Below are 16243 nucleotides of genomic sequence, written 5' to 3'. Positions count from 1 at the left end.
AATGCACCTGCACTGTGATAGTTTCAGAGGTCCGTTTAAAGCGCAGAGAGCATCATGAAGAACAAGGAACACACCAGGCAGGTCCGAGATACTGTTGTGGAGAAGTTTAAAGCCGGATTTGGATACAAAAAGATTTCCCAAGCTTTAAACATCCCAAGGAGCACTGTGCAAGCGATAATATTGAAATGGAAGGAGTATCAGACCACTGCAAATCTACGAAGACCTGGCTGTCCCTCTAAACTTTCAGCTCATACAAGGAGAAGACTGATCAGAGATGCAGCCAAGAGGCCCATGATCACTCTGGATGAACTGCAGAGATCTACAGCCGAGGTGGGAGACTCTGTCCATAGGACAACAATCAGTCGTATATTGCACAAATCTGGCCTTTATGGAAGAGTGGCAAGAAGAAAGCCATTTCTTAAAGATATCCATAAAAAGTGTAATTTAAAGTTTGCCACAAGCCACCTGGGAGACGCACCAAACATGTGGAAGAAGGTGCTCTGGTCAGATGAAACCAAAATCGAACTTTTTGGCAACAATGAAAAAACGTTATGTTTGGCGTAAAAGCAACACAGCTCATCACCCTGAACACACCATCCCCACTGTGAAACATGGTGGTGGCAGCATCATGGTTTGGGCCTGCTTTTTTTCAGCAGGAACAGGGAAGATGGTTAAAATTGATGGGAAGATGGATGGAGCTAAATACAGGACCATTCTGGAAGAAAACCTGATGGAGTCTGCAAAAGACCTGAGACTGGGACGGAGATTTGTCTTCCAACAAGACAATGATCCAAAACATAAAGCAAAATCTACAATGGAATGGTTCACAAATAAACATATCCAGGTGTTAGAATGGCCAAGTCAAAGTCCAGACCTGAATCCAATCGAGAATCTGTGGAAAGAACTGAAAACTGCTGTTCACAAACGCTCTCCATCCAACCTCACTGAGCTCGAGCTGTTTTGCAAGGAGGAATGGGCAAAAATTTCAGTCTCTCGATGTGCAAAACTGATAGAGACATACCCCAAGCAACTTACAGCTGTAATCGCAGCAAAAGGTGGCGCTACAAAGTATTAACTTAAGGGGGCTGAATAATTTTGCACGCCCAATTTTTCATTTTTTTATTTGTTAAAAAAGTTTGAAATATCCAATAAATTCCGTTCCACTTCATGATTGTGTCCCACTTGTTGTTGATTCTTCAAAAAAAATTACAGTTTTATATCTTTATGTTTGAAGCCTGAAATGTGGCAAAAGGTCGCAAAGTTCAAGGGGGCCGAATACTTTCGCAAGGCACTGTATTTTGCTATTAAATAAAAAATGTAATCATATGAAGTTAAAAAGAGTCCCCCTTTACATCAGAGTTCCTTTTTTACATCTGAACTTGCAGAGTTCCCTTTCACTGTAAGGGGGGACTCTGCAGACTGATGTACGGGAGAAATCTGGGGACTCCAACATAAGGAATGCTCTGGGAACCCTGAATTAAGGAGGAACGCTGAGAACTCTGATGTAAGGGGAAACATTGTGGCCTCTGGTGTAAATAGTAACTCTCATGAAAGGGGTGCTCTGAGAACCCTGTTTTGCCTTAGTGAAGTTACTCAGAGGCAGGAGAGAGAAGGGGGATACTTCAGACAGGGATGGATGGTAACCTCACTCACCCCTTGCCCGTCAGCACCTCCAGATGTATCTAAGGCTGCTGGACTTTAAATCTCCGGCCCCAACTTTCCTTTTCTAAAGCACAGCGCCAGGCATTGGCATGTGGGCAGACACAGAGGGGTGGGGTGTTTTTTTTTGGGGGGGGGGGGGTCTTGAATCCTGTACTGTATTGTACTCTCAGAAAAGGAAGATACGTTCAAATTCTGTCTACTGCTTGACTGCTAGATTCAATGTAGGTAGTTACATCCTGAAACTATATGTATTCTAGAACTGATTTTGCCATTGCTTAGTTTGTTCTATCTACTGTTACAGTTAATTGCTGTATGGTTTGATTACTGGCACCTGTAATATCCAATGCATATAACAATGCACAACATATAAACATAACCGTCAAAAGAAAATCGCTTTTTATTCCACTCATGTAGCACTTTGACTTTACATTACAATATTCCAAATTAAAATACGTTTTCAGGAACACTGGAAATCCACTATTTGTGACAACATATTAACACAGAAGGGGTCTTACCTGCAATTAGAGTTAAAGTAGAACTAAACCAATTGATTTAACAGTTTCCCAAAGCAGTTACATTCAAGGCAAGCCAGGAATAACCATCACAGCAGCTTTACACAGTGTTTTCATGTGCATGAGGCAATGCCATGTGGAAAGCTACTTATTACACACATCCTCAGCGGTATCACTTGCACCTGGGGAACATGTCCTGCATCTGATCCTTGGAGCCTTTGATCTTGAGGTTGCAATCCGCCTGCGATTTTGTTTCTTTGCATAACTGCTGCATTGCCCTTTTAACAATCCTCCCAGGCCTGGTCGTATATATTTTCTCCTTGAAAAAGCAGGTGTACAATAAACAGTCACCGACTCAAATTTATAGCAGGAGAGCTCCGACCAACATTTGACCATCTGCCTGCCTTGCTGCCCACTTAAAAGATGTTTTTGATTATTGCTATTGAGGAGGGCAGCAGCAAGGGTGATGATCATGAGCACACTGAGCACCAAGTGTAAGGGTGAACACTGTCCACCAATGTAAGGCTGCAAACTGACCATCAAGGGGACACACAAAGCACTGACTACCAATATCAGGGAATGCACTGAGCAACGATGCAAGAGGACACCAATATAAGGGTATGCACTGAGCATCTATGTGAGGAAACACACTGAGCACTGACCCACCACATGTACAGGAGTACACTGAGCACTGGCTGCCAATGTACAGGGTGTACACTGACCACCAAATAAGGGGACACAATGAGTGCTGACTACCAATGTTAGGGGATCACTAAGCAGTGACCACCAATTAAGGGGATGTTCTGACCACTGAACACCAAGAGTGAGAGAGAAAGCATGCTGACCAGCAATGTGGGAGGACACACTAAGTACTCACCACCAGTGTAAGGGTGCTCATTATACATGGATCACTAATTAGGGGACACATTGACCGCTGCTAACAGGGGCACATTGAGCACCAGTGTAAGGGGGCATGCAGAGTGAAGGTAGCATACTGACCACCAGCATGGGGACACTTACTCTTGACCACTGCATTCTACCTACAAGTTGTGCTGTGCAACTGCAGTTTGACTGTTACTGATGTACTGTATATTATTTATATATATATATATATATATATATATATATATATATATATATATATATATATATATATATATATATATACACACACACACACAGTTGAACCTCGGATTACAAGCATAATCCGTTCCAGGAGTATGCTAGTAATCCAAAGTACTCGCATATCAAAGCAAGTTTTCCCATTGAAGTCAATAGAAACGAAAATAATTTGTTCCGCATTGACTTCAATGGGATGCAATACCCAATGCAGCCAGAGGTAGGGGGGCACTAGAGAGCGCCGAAAATGGCCAAAAAGGCCCGAGGACACTTCGGCTCGTTTCCTGTGCCCCAGTACCTCAGGCCAATATTCGGCTCTGCTCGGCTTCTGCGCCCCCCGCCCCCGTAACTCAGGCCAAATGAGGTACTGCAGGCCTATTTTCAGCTCTGCTCGGCTTCTGCGCCCCCGTACCTCAGGCCAAATAAGGTACTGCAGGCCTATTCAGCTTGAATTCTGACTCGCAAACCGAGTCAGAATTTAAAAAAGAAATTGCTTGCAAATCAAAACGCTCTTAAACCAAGTTACTCTTAAACCGAGGTTCCACTGTATATATATATATATATATATATTTTTTTTTATTAACATAGTCCAGACTGCTGTACTGCATATTCTACAGAATCCTAACTGCTGCACTCTGTATGCTATGTTGTATGTTACTTAGTCTTGATTTGTGCACTCCAGTTTACATAGCCATGACCCCATGTACTCGATTTTCTTTTTAGTACATTACATGACCTCTGCAGTCTATATGCTGTTTTTGTATGTTTCACAAAAAAGTGGGCACAATGGCCACACAGTCATGACTGCTAGTTACATAGTAGGTGAGGTTGAAAAAAGACACAAGTCCTTCAAAGTCCAACCTATGTGTGTGATTTTATGTCAGTATTACATTGTATATCCCTGTACGTTGTGGTCGTTCAGGTGCCTATCTAATAGTTTTTTTAAATGATCAATGCTCCCCGCTGAAACCACTGGATGTGGAAGGGAAATCCACATCCTAACCACTCTTACAGTAAAGAACCCTCTACGCAGTTTAAGGTTAAACCTGCTTTTCTTCTAATTTTAGTGAATGGCCGCGTGTCTTATTAGTTACATAGTAGGCGAGATAAGGCTATACTTTATATGCCATGTTGTATGTTACAAAGTCCATTGGGCACCTCGGGTCTTTCACAATCCTAGCCCCCAATGCCCTGCCTTTCACTTTGCTTATTCACAGTCAGCATAAGGAGACCTGCAGGGGCAGAGATCACACCATAGGAAGGTTCCCAGATGTTGCTGCGTGTAAAAACCCAATTGGCACACACAGAGCTGCACAGTAGTGCTGACACAAGCACGGTGGCAGATGAGAGTAGGATCCAAGTAGCAGAAGAGGTTTGGGCTCTCACAGACTCAAGCATAATAAACCAGGGGGTGCAAGTTGGCATCTTCACCCAGGACACTGGATTATCTTGCCGCCCACAGTTTGGCATTTTCATGCTGGGCATTGGAAGACTTTGTTCCAGCACACATTTTATAAATTAAAAGATAACTGCCAATACATTTTTATTCAATAAGAAACATAATGTAAACCATGGAAATGTCAGAACAGAGGGTTCATTATGGTTGCAGTAGGTGGAAGGGAAGGATTTAAGTGAGTTTTGCACCCATATAATTGAAGCTGTAGTCCATACTACAGATCAGCTAAGATTTAGGCAAAACCTTATGCCTCCACCATTCTTCGAAGATGAAAAAACACAGCATATTCTGCTGTTAATCAGCAGTGGCTCCATATTCTATGCTGTGTCTGTGCCAGACACTGCACAGAGAGCTGTTCAACTGGAGAAACACATTTTGGATTCCTCTGCCGTCACACCCCCCCCCCCCTCTACTTCCTGCTCTGTTGAGTGAAGGAGGAATACTCTGTACACCACAGGTGTCAAACACAAGGCCCGCGGGTCGAATCTCGCCCTCCAGGCCATTTTATGTGGCCCTCGGACTTCTCCTGCAGCTGCAGGAGAGCTACATCCCTCTTCTGGTCCTTCTCCAAACCCCTACTTTCTGCTTTTAAGCAATGCATCCAACTTCTTCCCAGCAGCAGCATATGGAAAGGGGGGGGGGTGCACTGTGATGTAAGGGAGAGTGGGGGACTCAACTTCTGATGGTGGGGTGGTTCTTGACATCTAATGTAAAGGGGAGGGGATGCGCTGGACATAGTTACATAGTTACATAGTTAGTCAGGTTGAAAAAAGACACAAGTCCATCCAGTTCAACCACAAAAAATAAAAAAACAAAAATAAAAAACACAGTAAAATCCTATACACCCAACTCCATTCCCACAGTTGATCCAGAGGAAGGCAAAAAACCCCAGCAGAGCATGATCCAATTTGCTACAGCAGGGGAAAAAATTCCTTCCTGATCCCCCGAGAGGCAATCGGATTTACCCTGGATCAACTTTACCTACAAATCTTAATACTCAAGTTATATTCTGTACATTTAGGAAAGAATCCAGGCCTTTCTTAAAGCAATCTACTGAGCTGGCCAGAACCACCTCTGGAGGGAGTCTGTTCCACATTTTCACAGCTCTTACTGTGAAGAAACCTTTCCGTATTTGGAGGTGAAATCTCTTTTCCTCTAGACGTAAAGAGTGCCCCCTTGTCCTCAGTGTTGACCGTAAAGTGAATAACTCAACACCAAGTTCACTGTATGGACCTCTTATATATTTGTACATGTTGATCATATCCCCCCTTACATCTAATCTTACAGATACAACGGCCCTTTTGAGGCCAATCATAATGCTGATGCGGCCCACCATGAAATTGAGTTTAATACCCCTGCTGTAGACAGTTCACATGCCTCTCTCTGCCCATGCAGACAGGTCACATCCTGTATGCCAGGAATCTACAGACCTTTTTCACTAGTTTCTTCTATTTTACTCTGAAACAGAAACTGATGCAGGTGGCACAGATAGGCCTGAAATAGGTCCGTTATGGTAATGGGGTGCAAAAAACTCACGCCAGTTTCCTGCGCCGTTATGATTGAATATCAAGTTATTCCAAATACATAAAATAAATAAGTACAAAATATTCAAATATGTTTACAAATGCTTTTTTATTTATTTTATATAGTGCATATATTCATATATAAAAGTATTTGGTTTTAAAAGTAAGCAATGAAAATATAAAAATCTTATCATCTGAGTATTTACATTTCTATAAACTTAATCAGAGTTGAGAGTGAGGCACACACTTTGTAACACCCAGTGTGATAAATGTTTTGTTGTGGACAGATCAGCCTCAAATACCAAACCTACTCCCATTGCGTTTCTCCTCATGGAAGTGGTGTACACCGGTGTCCGGAACGTGTTCTGCAAAACACAAAAAAGCATAATCTGTACCTATAGGTTATTACATTACACTGTACCAATATATGCTAGAATTTTAAATCACACATGGGGGCATATGTATAAAGCAGTGAATATGATATTTACCAAATATTCACCGGTGGCTAATTATGCCCTGTAAGTTAAAATACATGCACCAGGAAGATTCACTTGCAGTGATTTGATGACCTGCTGTAAAAGAGATCGCCGCCGGTGTCCCACGATCGGGTCACAGGAGCTGAAGAACGGGGAGAGGTGAGTGTAAACAAACCTTCCCTGTTCTTCTCTGTGGCAGTGGCAGTGATCGTCTGTTCAGGGCCGCCATCAGGGGGGTACAGGCAGTACACCTGTAAGAGGCCCGGAGGCCCACAGGGCCCCAGATGGCAACCCCCCTTTTTTTTATTAATTTTTTATAAAAAAAATATATTTTTTTAAATATAGTTTTATTTCATTTTTTATTAAAGGGCCAATTTTTTTTTTTTTTTTAGCGGTCCCCAGGGGCCCGGATGACAACCCCCCTTTTTTTCATATTTTTTTATAAAAAAAATCCTTTTTATATATTTTTGTATTTATTTTTTATATATATATATATAATAAATACAAAAATATATATTATATATATATATATATATATATATATATATATATATATATATATATATATATATATATATATATATACACATATTATTATTATTATTATTATTATTATTAAAGGGCCCAGAGGTCCCCAGGGCCCCGGATGGAAACCCCCCCTTTTTTTTCATAAAAAAATATATATATATATTAAAGGGCCCAGAGGTCCCCAGTTGGCAACCCCCCTTTTAAAAAAAAAATATATATATTTATTTTTTATTTTTATTCAAGGGCCCAGAGGTCCCCAGAGCCCCGGCAGCCCCCCCCCCCCCCCCCCCCCCGTTTATCAATTTCAGGTAAAAATGACAATGGTCCCAAAAATGTATCAAAAGTGTCCGATGTGCTCGCCATATTGTCGCAGTCACGAAAAAAAAAAATCGCTGATCGCCGCCATTACTTGTAAAAAAAAAATTATTAATAAAAATGCCAAAAAAATATCCCCTATTTTGTAGACGCTATAACTTTTGCGCAAACCAATCAATAAACGCTTATTGCGATTTTTTTACCAAAAATATGAAGAAGAATACGTATCGGTCAAAACTGTAGAGAAAAAATGTTTTTTTTATATATATTTTTTGGGGATATTTATTATAGCAAAAAGTTAAAAATATTGCAATTTTTTTTAAATTGGGGCTCTATTTTTGTTTATAGCACAAAAAATAAAAACTGCAGAGGTGATCAAATACCACCAAAAGAAAGCTTTATTTGTGGGAAAAAAGGACGCCAATTTTGTTTTGTTTTTTTGGGAGCCACGTCGCACGACCGCACAATTGTCAGTTAAATCGACGCAGTGCCGAATCGCAAAAAGGGGCCAGGTCCTTTACCTGCATAATGGTCCGGGTCTTAAGCGGTTAATAACACTTGAGTTTTTTATTTTTTGCTAAAAAAATAAAAATAGAAAGTTTGGAAAAAGATTTTATTTGTTTCTGTAATTTTTTTTGTAAATAAGTAATTTTTCTCCTTCACTGATGTGCGCTGATGAGGCAGCACTGATGGGTACTGATATGCAGCACTGATAAGTCGCACCTTTGGGAAATGATAGGCGGCATTGATGAGCAGGCACCGATGGGCACTGAAAGGTAGCACTGACTAGCATTACTGATGGCCACAGATTGACATCACTGATGGGCACTGTTGGGGCTGCACTGATGATCAGTGCCCTGATTATCTGTACAGGTCTCCCCTGTGATGAGATGCCACTGATCGGCTCTCTTCTCCTCTGTCAGCATGAGGCAAGGAGAGACAAAAAAAAAGGATTTTTGTACTCACCGTAAAATCCATTTCTCTGAGTTCATAGACGGACACAGCATCCTTTGACCTTAGGGTTATGTTCTTCCTACCAGGAGATTTTAGGCAGAATTCTTACAGCACTTAAGGTGTTAAAACTTTCCTTCATGCCGCTCCTCCCAGGGGGCGTGGCTCCCCCAGGCATAACCCACACCCTGCTCCAGCAGCTTCAGTTCGTAACAAGCAGTACAAACAAAGGAGGGGTGGGTGCTGTGTCCGTCTATGAACTCAGAGAAATGGATTTTACGGTGAGTACAAAAATCCTTTTTTCTCTTTCGTTCATAGACGGACACAGCATCCTTTGACCTTAGGGACGTCCCCAAGCAGTGTCAAAAAAACGAGGGGTGGGAAAAATAACACAGCAAACAACAGGTTACACCCCAAACAAAACCGGAGTTACTCAACGGAGGAACTCCAACCTTAAACTGCCGCCTGTAACACCCTGCGGCCGAATGAGGCATCAGAAGATGCACTCACATCCACCTTATAAAACTTTGAAAAAGTGTGGACCGACGACCAGGTCGCAGCCTTACACACCTGTAACACAGAGGCTTGGTGTCGGAAAGCCCAGGAGGCTCCAATCGCCCTGGTCGAATGCGCCGTGACCCGAAAGGGAGGCGCCCGCCCCTTCAGGGCGTAGGCCTGAAGCACAACCTGTCGGATCCACCTGGAAATGGTGGCCGACGAGACTGCCAGGCCCTTACTGGGACCGGACACAGACACGAACAGCGAGTCCGACTTCCGGAACGGAGCTGTCGCCGACAAGTAAACTCGAAGGGCCCGAACCACATCCAGAGAATGTAAAACGGCTTCCTTCGGGTTCTTCGGCTGAGGACAATGTGTTAATGTGAAAGGCCGAAACGACCTTCGGAAGAAAAGAAGGTCGCGGGCGCAGCACCGCCTTATCCTGATGGATAACCAAGTAGGGGGCCTTGCAAGACAAGGCCGCCAGTTCAGACACTCGTCTGATAGAGGTAATAGCTACCAGAAAGACCACCTTCTGCGACAAAGTCAGCAAGGGGATCTCCCGAATGTCCTCAAAGGGGGCACGCTGAAGCGCCGAGAGGACCAAGTTCAAGTCCCAAGAAGGTAGCGGAGGGCGCACCGGGGGGGGCCACATGCCGGACCCCCTGCACAAACGTGCGAACCAAAGAGTGTGCTGCCACGGGACGCTGAAAATAAACAGCCAGAGCAGAAATCTGACTCTTGATCGTGCTCAAGGCAAGAGCCTGGTCCACTCCCCGCTGTAGGAACAGCAGGATCCGGGACACCACGTAAGTACGGGGGTGCCACTTCATCTCCTCACACATAGAGATGTATGCTTTCCATGTACGATGATAAATTTTTCGAGAAGTGGACTTCCGTGCACGCATCATGGTAGAGATTACCGGGCCCGACAGGCCCCGGTCCTTCAGTACCTGGTTCTCAACAGTCACGCCGTTAAAGCCAGTGACCGTAAAGCAGGATGGAAGATCGGGCCCTGAGACAGGAGATCTTCCCTCAGAGGCAGGCGCCAGGGGGCGTCTGCCACCAGACATACCAGGTCCGCGTACCAAGAGCGACGCGGCCAATCTGGGGCGATCAGGATCGTTGGAATCCCTTCGGCTTCCACCCTGCGCAGCAGGCGGGGTAGGAGCCTTAGAGGAGGGAAGGCGTAAATCAGGTGATATTGACCCCAGGGAGCCACTAACGTGTCTGACGCGTCTGCCCACGGGTCCCTTGACCTGGCCACAAACCGTGGTACCTTCCGATTGAGACGGGACGCCAGAAGGTCCACGTCTGGAGTGCCCCATTTTTGGCACAGGATCTGAAACACCTCCGGGTGGAGAGACCACTCCCCTTGATCCAGAGTCGTGCGACTTAGGAAGTCGGCTTGCCAATTCAGAACTCCCGGAATGTATACCGCCGACAGGGCCGGAACGGACCTTTCGGCCCACCGAAGTATGTGAGCGACCTCCGTCGCCGCGGCCGAGCTCCTTGTGCCGCCCTGATGATTGACGTACGCCACGGCCGTGGCGTTGTCGGACTGGATCCTGACAGGACGGCCCTGCAGCTCCAGGGACCACCTGACAAGGCACAGCTTGATCGCTCGGAGCTCCAGGATATTGATCGGCAGGCGGGACTCCTCCTGAGTCCAGCGCCCCTGGGCTGACTGAGTGCCCCAGACGCCCCCCCAGCCGAAGAGGCTGGCATCCGTCGTGACCACTGTCCAGCGGCACGGAAGAAAAGACTTCCCGGACCGAAGCACCGGAGACGTCAGCCACCATGCCAGGGAAGACTTGGCCAGATGGCTCAACCGAATCTGGCGATCCAGAGAAGATGGGACCCTGTCCCATCGTGACAGAATCTCCTTCTGTAGTACCCTGGTGTGGAATTGGGCATACGGAACCGCCTCGAAGGAGGCCACCATCAGACCCAGAACCCGCATGCAGAAGCGAAGAGACGACCACTTCTGGGTCGACAACTGTCTCACTGCAGATTGCAGGGTCCGCAGTTTTTCCGATGGGAGGAACACTTTTGCCTCCCCCGAATCCAAAACCAGCCCCAGGTGTTCCAGCCTCTGGGACGGAACCAACACTGATTTTTTGAGATTCAGAAGCCAGCCGAACTTCTGCAGAGTCCGACACGTGATGGACACGTCCTCCTCTAACTCTGAGCTTGAAGAAGCTCTCAGGAGAAGGTCGTCCAGGTATCCCACGATAGCGATCCCTCGCTGCCTTAGCAAGGCCAGGATCGGGGCGAGCACCTTGGTGAACACCCGTGGTGCCGACGCCAGCCCGAACGGGAGGGCCACGAATTGATAGTGGTCCTCCCCGATCGCAAAACGCAGATACCTTTGGTGGCTTGTGCAAACGGGGACATGCAGGTATGCGTCCATGATGTCCAAGGACGCCATGAAGTCCCCCTGGTGGAGGGCCGCTATGATAGAACGGACCGACTCCATCCTGAATCGCTGCACCTTGACAAAGGAGTTGAGGGCCTTTAGGTCCAGGACAGGGCGAACCCCTCCCTTCTTGGGAACCACGAACAGATTGGAGTAGAACCCCCGAAACCGTTCCAGCGAGGGAACCGGCACAACCACCCCTCTGTCCAGAAGATCCTGGACAGCCCCGGACAGGGCTAGCCGACGATCCGGAGGAAGCTGGAGGTTGGATGGAAAAAATCTGTTTGGGGGACAAGAGAGGAACTCTATCTTGTACCCCGAGGCGACCACCTCGCAAACCCAACGGTCGGTCAGAAGAGAATTCCACCGATCCGCGAAGTCGTGAAGCCGTCCCCCCACCCGAGACCCGGGGGGGGGGCAGACCTTCATGCGGAAGCAGGCTTGTCCGCAGGCTTGTTTGGTTTGTTAAACCAGGGGCGCTTACGCCCGGCAGCAGGGGCTTTTGCCCCTTGCGGACCTTTTCCAGCCGCGCTGGGCGCACGAAAAAACCGCTTGGGGTAGTAAAAGTAGGACCTTGCTTGCGGCGAGGTTCCTTACCCTTCCCCGACTGAGGGAGCAAGGTGCTCTTACCTCCAGTGGCATCCTTAATGATGTCATCCAGGGATGCCCCAAAGAGCCGTCCGCCCTTAAAGGGCAAATCCACCAAGGCCTTTTTCGAGGACTGGTCAGCCGACCAGCACTTCAGCCATATAAGGCGGCGCAGAACCACTGCGTAGACAGAAGCCCTGGAAAGCAAAGGAATCAAATCCATAGCCGCCTCACAGAGAAACTTCTGACGCTGAATCAACTGCTCAGCCAGGTCCCTAGAGGACTCGGAAGCACCCTGGACCTCCAGATCCTGCAGCAGGAGCTTCGCCCTTTCAGTTAGCGTCTGAGCAACCAGGGCTCCGGCCAGAGCCGGCCTTACCGCCGAACCCACCACCGAGAACAGGGAGCGGGCCACGGCCTCCACTCTCCTATCAGCGGGGTCCTTGAAAGCAGGAGCCCCCTCCACAGGCAACGTAGTAGCCTTACTCAGTCTGGACACAGGAGGGTCCACCGACGGAGGAGTGACCCACTTTTTTAAAAAAGTCCTCCTCCAGGGGGTAACGGGTAGCAAAGCTTTTAGGAACAGTAAAAGCCTTTTGCGGTGTATCCCATTCCTTATACAACAAATTGTCCAAATAAGGAACACAGGGGAATACCTTAGCGCAGGGCTCAAAATTTCAAGTCCTGAGCTACTAGCCAGGCCTCAAGAGTTACTAGCCACCAGTTTCCCCACCTAATTCATACACTGCCCTGTGCCTAAGTGCACCTGTAAACACGCCCTCGTAGATTATCTCATGGAATGACAATGTTTTACGCAGAATCAAGTTACAAAATTAAATATTACCAACAACAACTTTAACAAAATGGGACAGGGCACTGGGGGCAGACCAGAGGGACAAGGCACTGGGAGCAGACCAGAGGGACAAGGCACTGGGGGAAGACCAGAGGGACAGGGCACTAGAACTGGGTCTCTTCCCCATTCTCTTGCTGTCTCCTCTACAACTCCCATCCACCCATCCTCTCTCTCCCATTCATCTCATCATCAGGAGCCTGTGTGTGCGGCTCCACACTTGCATGTCCCCACTTCCCCCTTTTATTCAGGCTGGCAGAGAGGAGAGGAGCTGCAGCACAGCGGGAGGGAGTACAATCCAGCGCTGAGATCCACACAACTGCACAGCCATTGACACCATAGCACAGCGCACACTGACACCGCACAGCACACATTGAGACCAGTCTGTTCACAGTGCTCAGGCTGAACTGTTGGACACTTACATAGAGCACAAGGAGAAGAAAACTGCACAAACTAGAAGGCTGCCACTCTCATGTCAGGGCAACTTTCAGTGAGCGCTGCACCAGAGTGGTAATTTTCGCAATCCTCCACCTCACTCATTACTTTCTGCTCTCCAGCTACATTGGTCCGGGCCTGGGGGGAGGGGGCAGGCTCAGCAAGGTCATACTGTTAGGTCCCATGGCTTAATGAGAATTGTAAGGAGAGCACCTGTGTACTGCTCTGCCTATGCGCGGCACACCAGACTACTTTTCCTGAGCATGCACCTTTCCTCTTCGGCCGCCAATCTCATTAGGACTCTAAGTGTAGGCACAGATTGCAGGGAGATTGCTCATGCAGCCCTGTCATCACTCGCCCCCAGCTTAAATCCACTCGCCAAATGCTAGTAGGCGAGTGGAAATTTTGAGGGCTGCCTTAGCGGTACGCGGTGGTTTGCGGAATCCAAAAGGGACTGACACCGCTGGTGTCTCCGCCACATCCTCTAATTGAAGAGTCTCACGCACCGCAGTAATAAGAGCTCCAACAAATTCCTTGTCAGCAGACTCCGCAGCAGAGTCATCCTCGCTGTCCATGTGGGTTAAGCCCGCATCCTCTGACATGACAGAACCAGAAGCAGCAACAGCGTTATCAGATTCTGCGTCAGAGATATCCCCAGAAACAGCCTCCGGGGGGGGGGCGCTTTTTACCCCCCAACCGAGCACTGGCAGCTTTAAACCTGGTGAGAAAAGATTCCAGGACAGCCGACACCGATTCAACAGATGTGGCAGGGGAAGGGGCGCTAAGGGTTAATTCCGGCATTGTAAGGAATGAGGGGCCTGATTCAGGCTCCATGTTGCCGTTTCACCCCTACTGCCAAGGGCAGGAAAAAGTCCCCCACAGGTCACCTCCCGGCCGCTAGAGCACAGTATGGGGCCCCCTGAGACTCACCACCCCCTGGTACAGCGCGGTCTGTGAAGGACAAGTGTGTGCTGAGGAGAAGCTGCAGCGCTGCGTCTGTCCCCTCAGAGGATTCGCGGTCTTTTTTCCCCGCCGAAACGGCCACTAGAGGCCGAACTAGTGCTGAAAACGGCGCCAGCCACAAGAAAATGGCCGCCGAATAATACAAGCGCGGCTCCGGCAAAATGGCCGCCATTGCGCAGTTTTAAAAAGACAGTGTACCCAAAAAAGACAGTACACCAAAACAGCACACAGCACACACAAAAATGCCCAGAATGACCACCACAGTCCCCTGCAGCGACACAGAACAGCCCCAGCCATACCCGAGTGAAAAAATATGAGCCCCAGGGAGAAAAAAAAAAAAAAACCCCTGCACAGCCGTCACCCAAAGGGGGAAGGAGGGAGAGGAATAAGGGAGAGAGGAAAGCAGGGAAAAACCCTCAGTCGACCTCCCAAGGGAAAACATTCCAGCCAGACCACTTACCTGAGTAAGGGGCCACTACTTACCTGTCCTGCGACTACCCGGCTGGAGGTATCCCAGACAGACCAACGTCCGCGAACGGCATGGTTGTCAGCCAGACACACTGTGACAAGGCCATAGAGACCGGTCATATGTGTGCCCTAGAACCGAAGTTCCCCGGCCGCCCCTGGAGCAATGGGGCCTGTCGTGGACGTCCCAAAGCTGAGCTGAGGGCCGGCACACGCTCGAAGGCCGAACCTGGGGGGACTACAAGGGTCAAGACCCAGCCTGTCACCCAGTCGGCTGTTGATAGAAGAATCGCAGGATTCAAAAATAAAATAAAAAAGTGAGGAAAAAACTCGCAAGATGCAAAAAAAAAAAATTCGCAAGAAAAAACTCCAGAGTCCAGGACTCCAGAGAGAGCCTGACTCTCCTGACGGTTAGGCAGAAACAAACTGAAGCTGCTGGAGCAGGGCGTGGGTTATGCCTGGGGGAGCCACGCCCCCTGGGAGGAGCGGCATGAAGGAAAGTTTTAACACCTTAAGTGCTGTAAGAATTCTGCCTAAAATCTCCTGGTAGGAAGAACATAACCCTAAGGTCAAAGGATGCTGTGTCCGTCTATGAACGAAAGAGAAAACAGCATTTCCGTGTTTACAGGTGACCAGGTGTGATTGGACACAGCTCATCACATGGGTAAAGAGCTGTGTCATCGGCTCTTTTCCGAGATCGAAGTTACGCGGTGTCCAAGGGTCACGGCGTGCCCTGCGATTGCAGCACGGCATGCCAAGACTGGGGCAACGTCATATGACGTTGTCCCAGAATGAGAGAGGATCCCGCCCGCCATCATTTGTCTATACAGCGGGCAGGAGGTAGTTAAGACTTCAGCCCTCTATGCCCTTTAACTGTAAACAGTCTGCAGGACCATGTTGATGTGGTTGGCACAACTGTCACTCAGAATCTCTTAACACCAAAGTGACCCCAAACCCAAATCTCCCATGTTTTCCCAGTGGCCATTACAAAACATTGGTTCCCCTCCTTTCCACTATGTCTATAATAAACCACATAGCGACTATGTAAATACACTGATCATCTATGGCAACCAGCAGACTAAAAAGTACAACCCCAATTCCAAAAAAGTTGGGACGCTGTGTAAAATCTAAAGAAAAAAAAACAGAATGCCATGATTTGCAAATCTCATAAACCCACATTTTATTAATGATACAAAATAGAAAACTACTTCAGTACTGGGCACTTTTACCCCCCTCCTGCCCAGGCCAACTTTCAGCTTTCAGTGCAGTCACACTTTGAATGACAATTGCGTGTTCATGCAACACTGTACCCATATGTATTTTTCATCATTTTGTTCACACAGCTAGAGCTTACTTTTGGTAGTATTTAACCACTGGGGTTTTTATGTTTTGCAAAATAAATGAAAAAAGACCAACATTTTTGAAAATTAAAAATGTTTATTTTACTGAATGAAAATTGGTTCATTCAGTTTGTTTTGTTGTG

At 47.3% G+C, this 16243-nt stretch overlaps 1 protein-coding gene across 1 annotated transcript in view; it reads right to left on the bottom strand.

The window, feature by feature from the left end:
* Positions 1 to 6382: 6382 nt before the first annotated feature.
* DNAH10 (dynein axonemal heavy chain 10) overlaps positions 6383 to 16243 on the bottom strand; it is a 278707-nt gene continuing 268846 nt past the window's right edge. Inside the window, exon 77 of the mRNA XM_040347338.1 lies at positions 6383 to 6637. Within this exon, the coding sequence (XP_040203272.1) occupies positions 6491 to 6637 (147 nt within the window). The 3' untranslated portion in view covers positions 6383 to 6490. The remainder of the gene's footprint in view (positions 6638 to 16243) is intronic.

Source organism: Rana temporaria, chromosome 1 (assembly GCF_905171775.1).
Source record: "Rana temporaria chromosome 1, aRanTem1.1, whole genome shotgun sequence".
NCBI lineage: Eukaryota > Metazoa > Chordata > Amphibia > Anura > Ranidae > Rana > Rana temporaria.
This window is presented reverse-complemented; position numbering and strand designations above follow the sequence as displayed.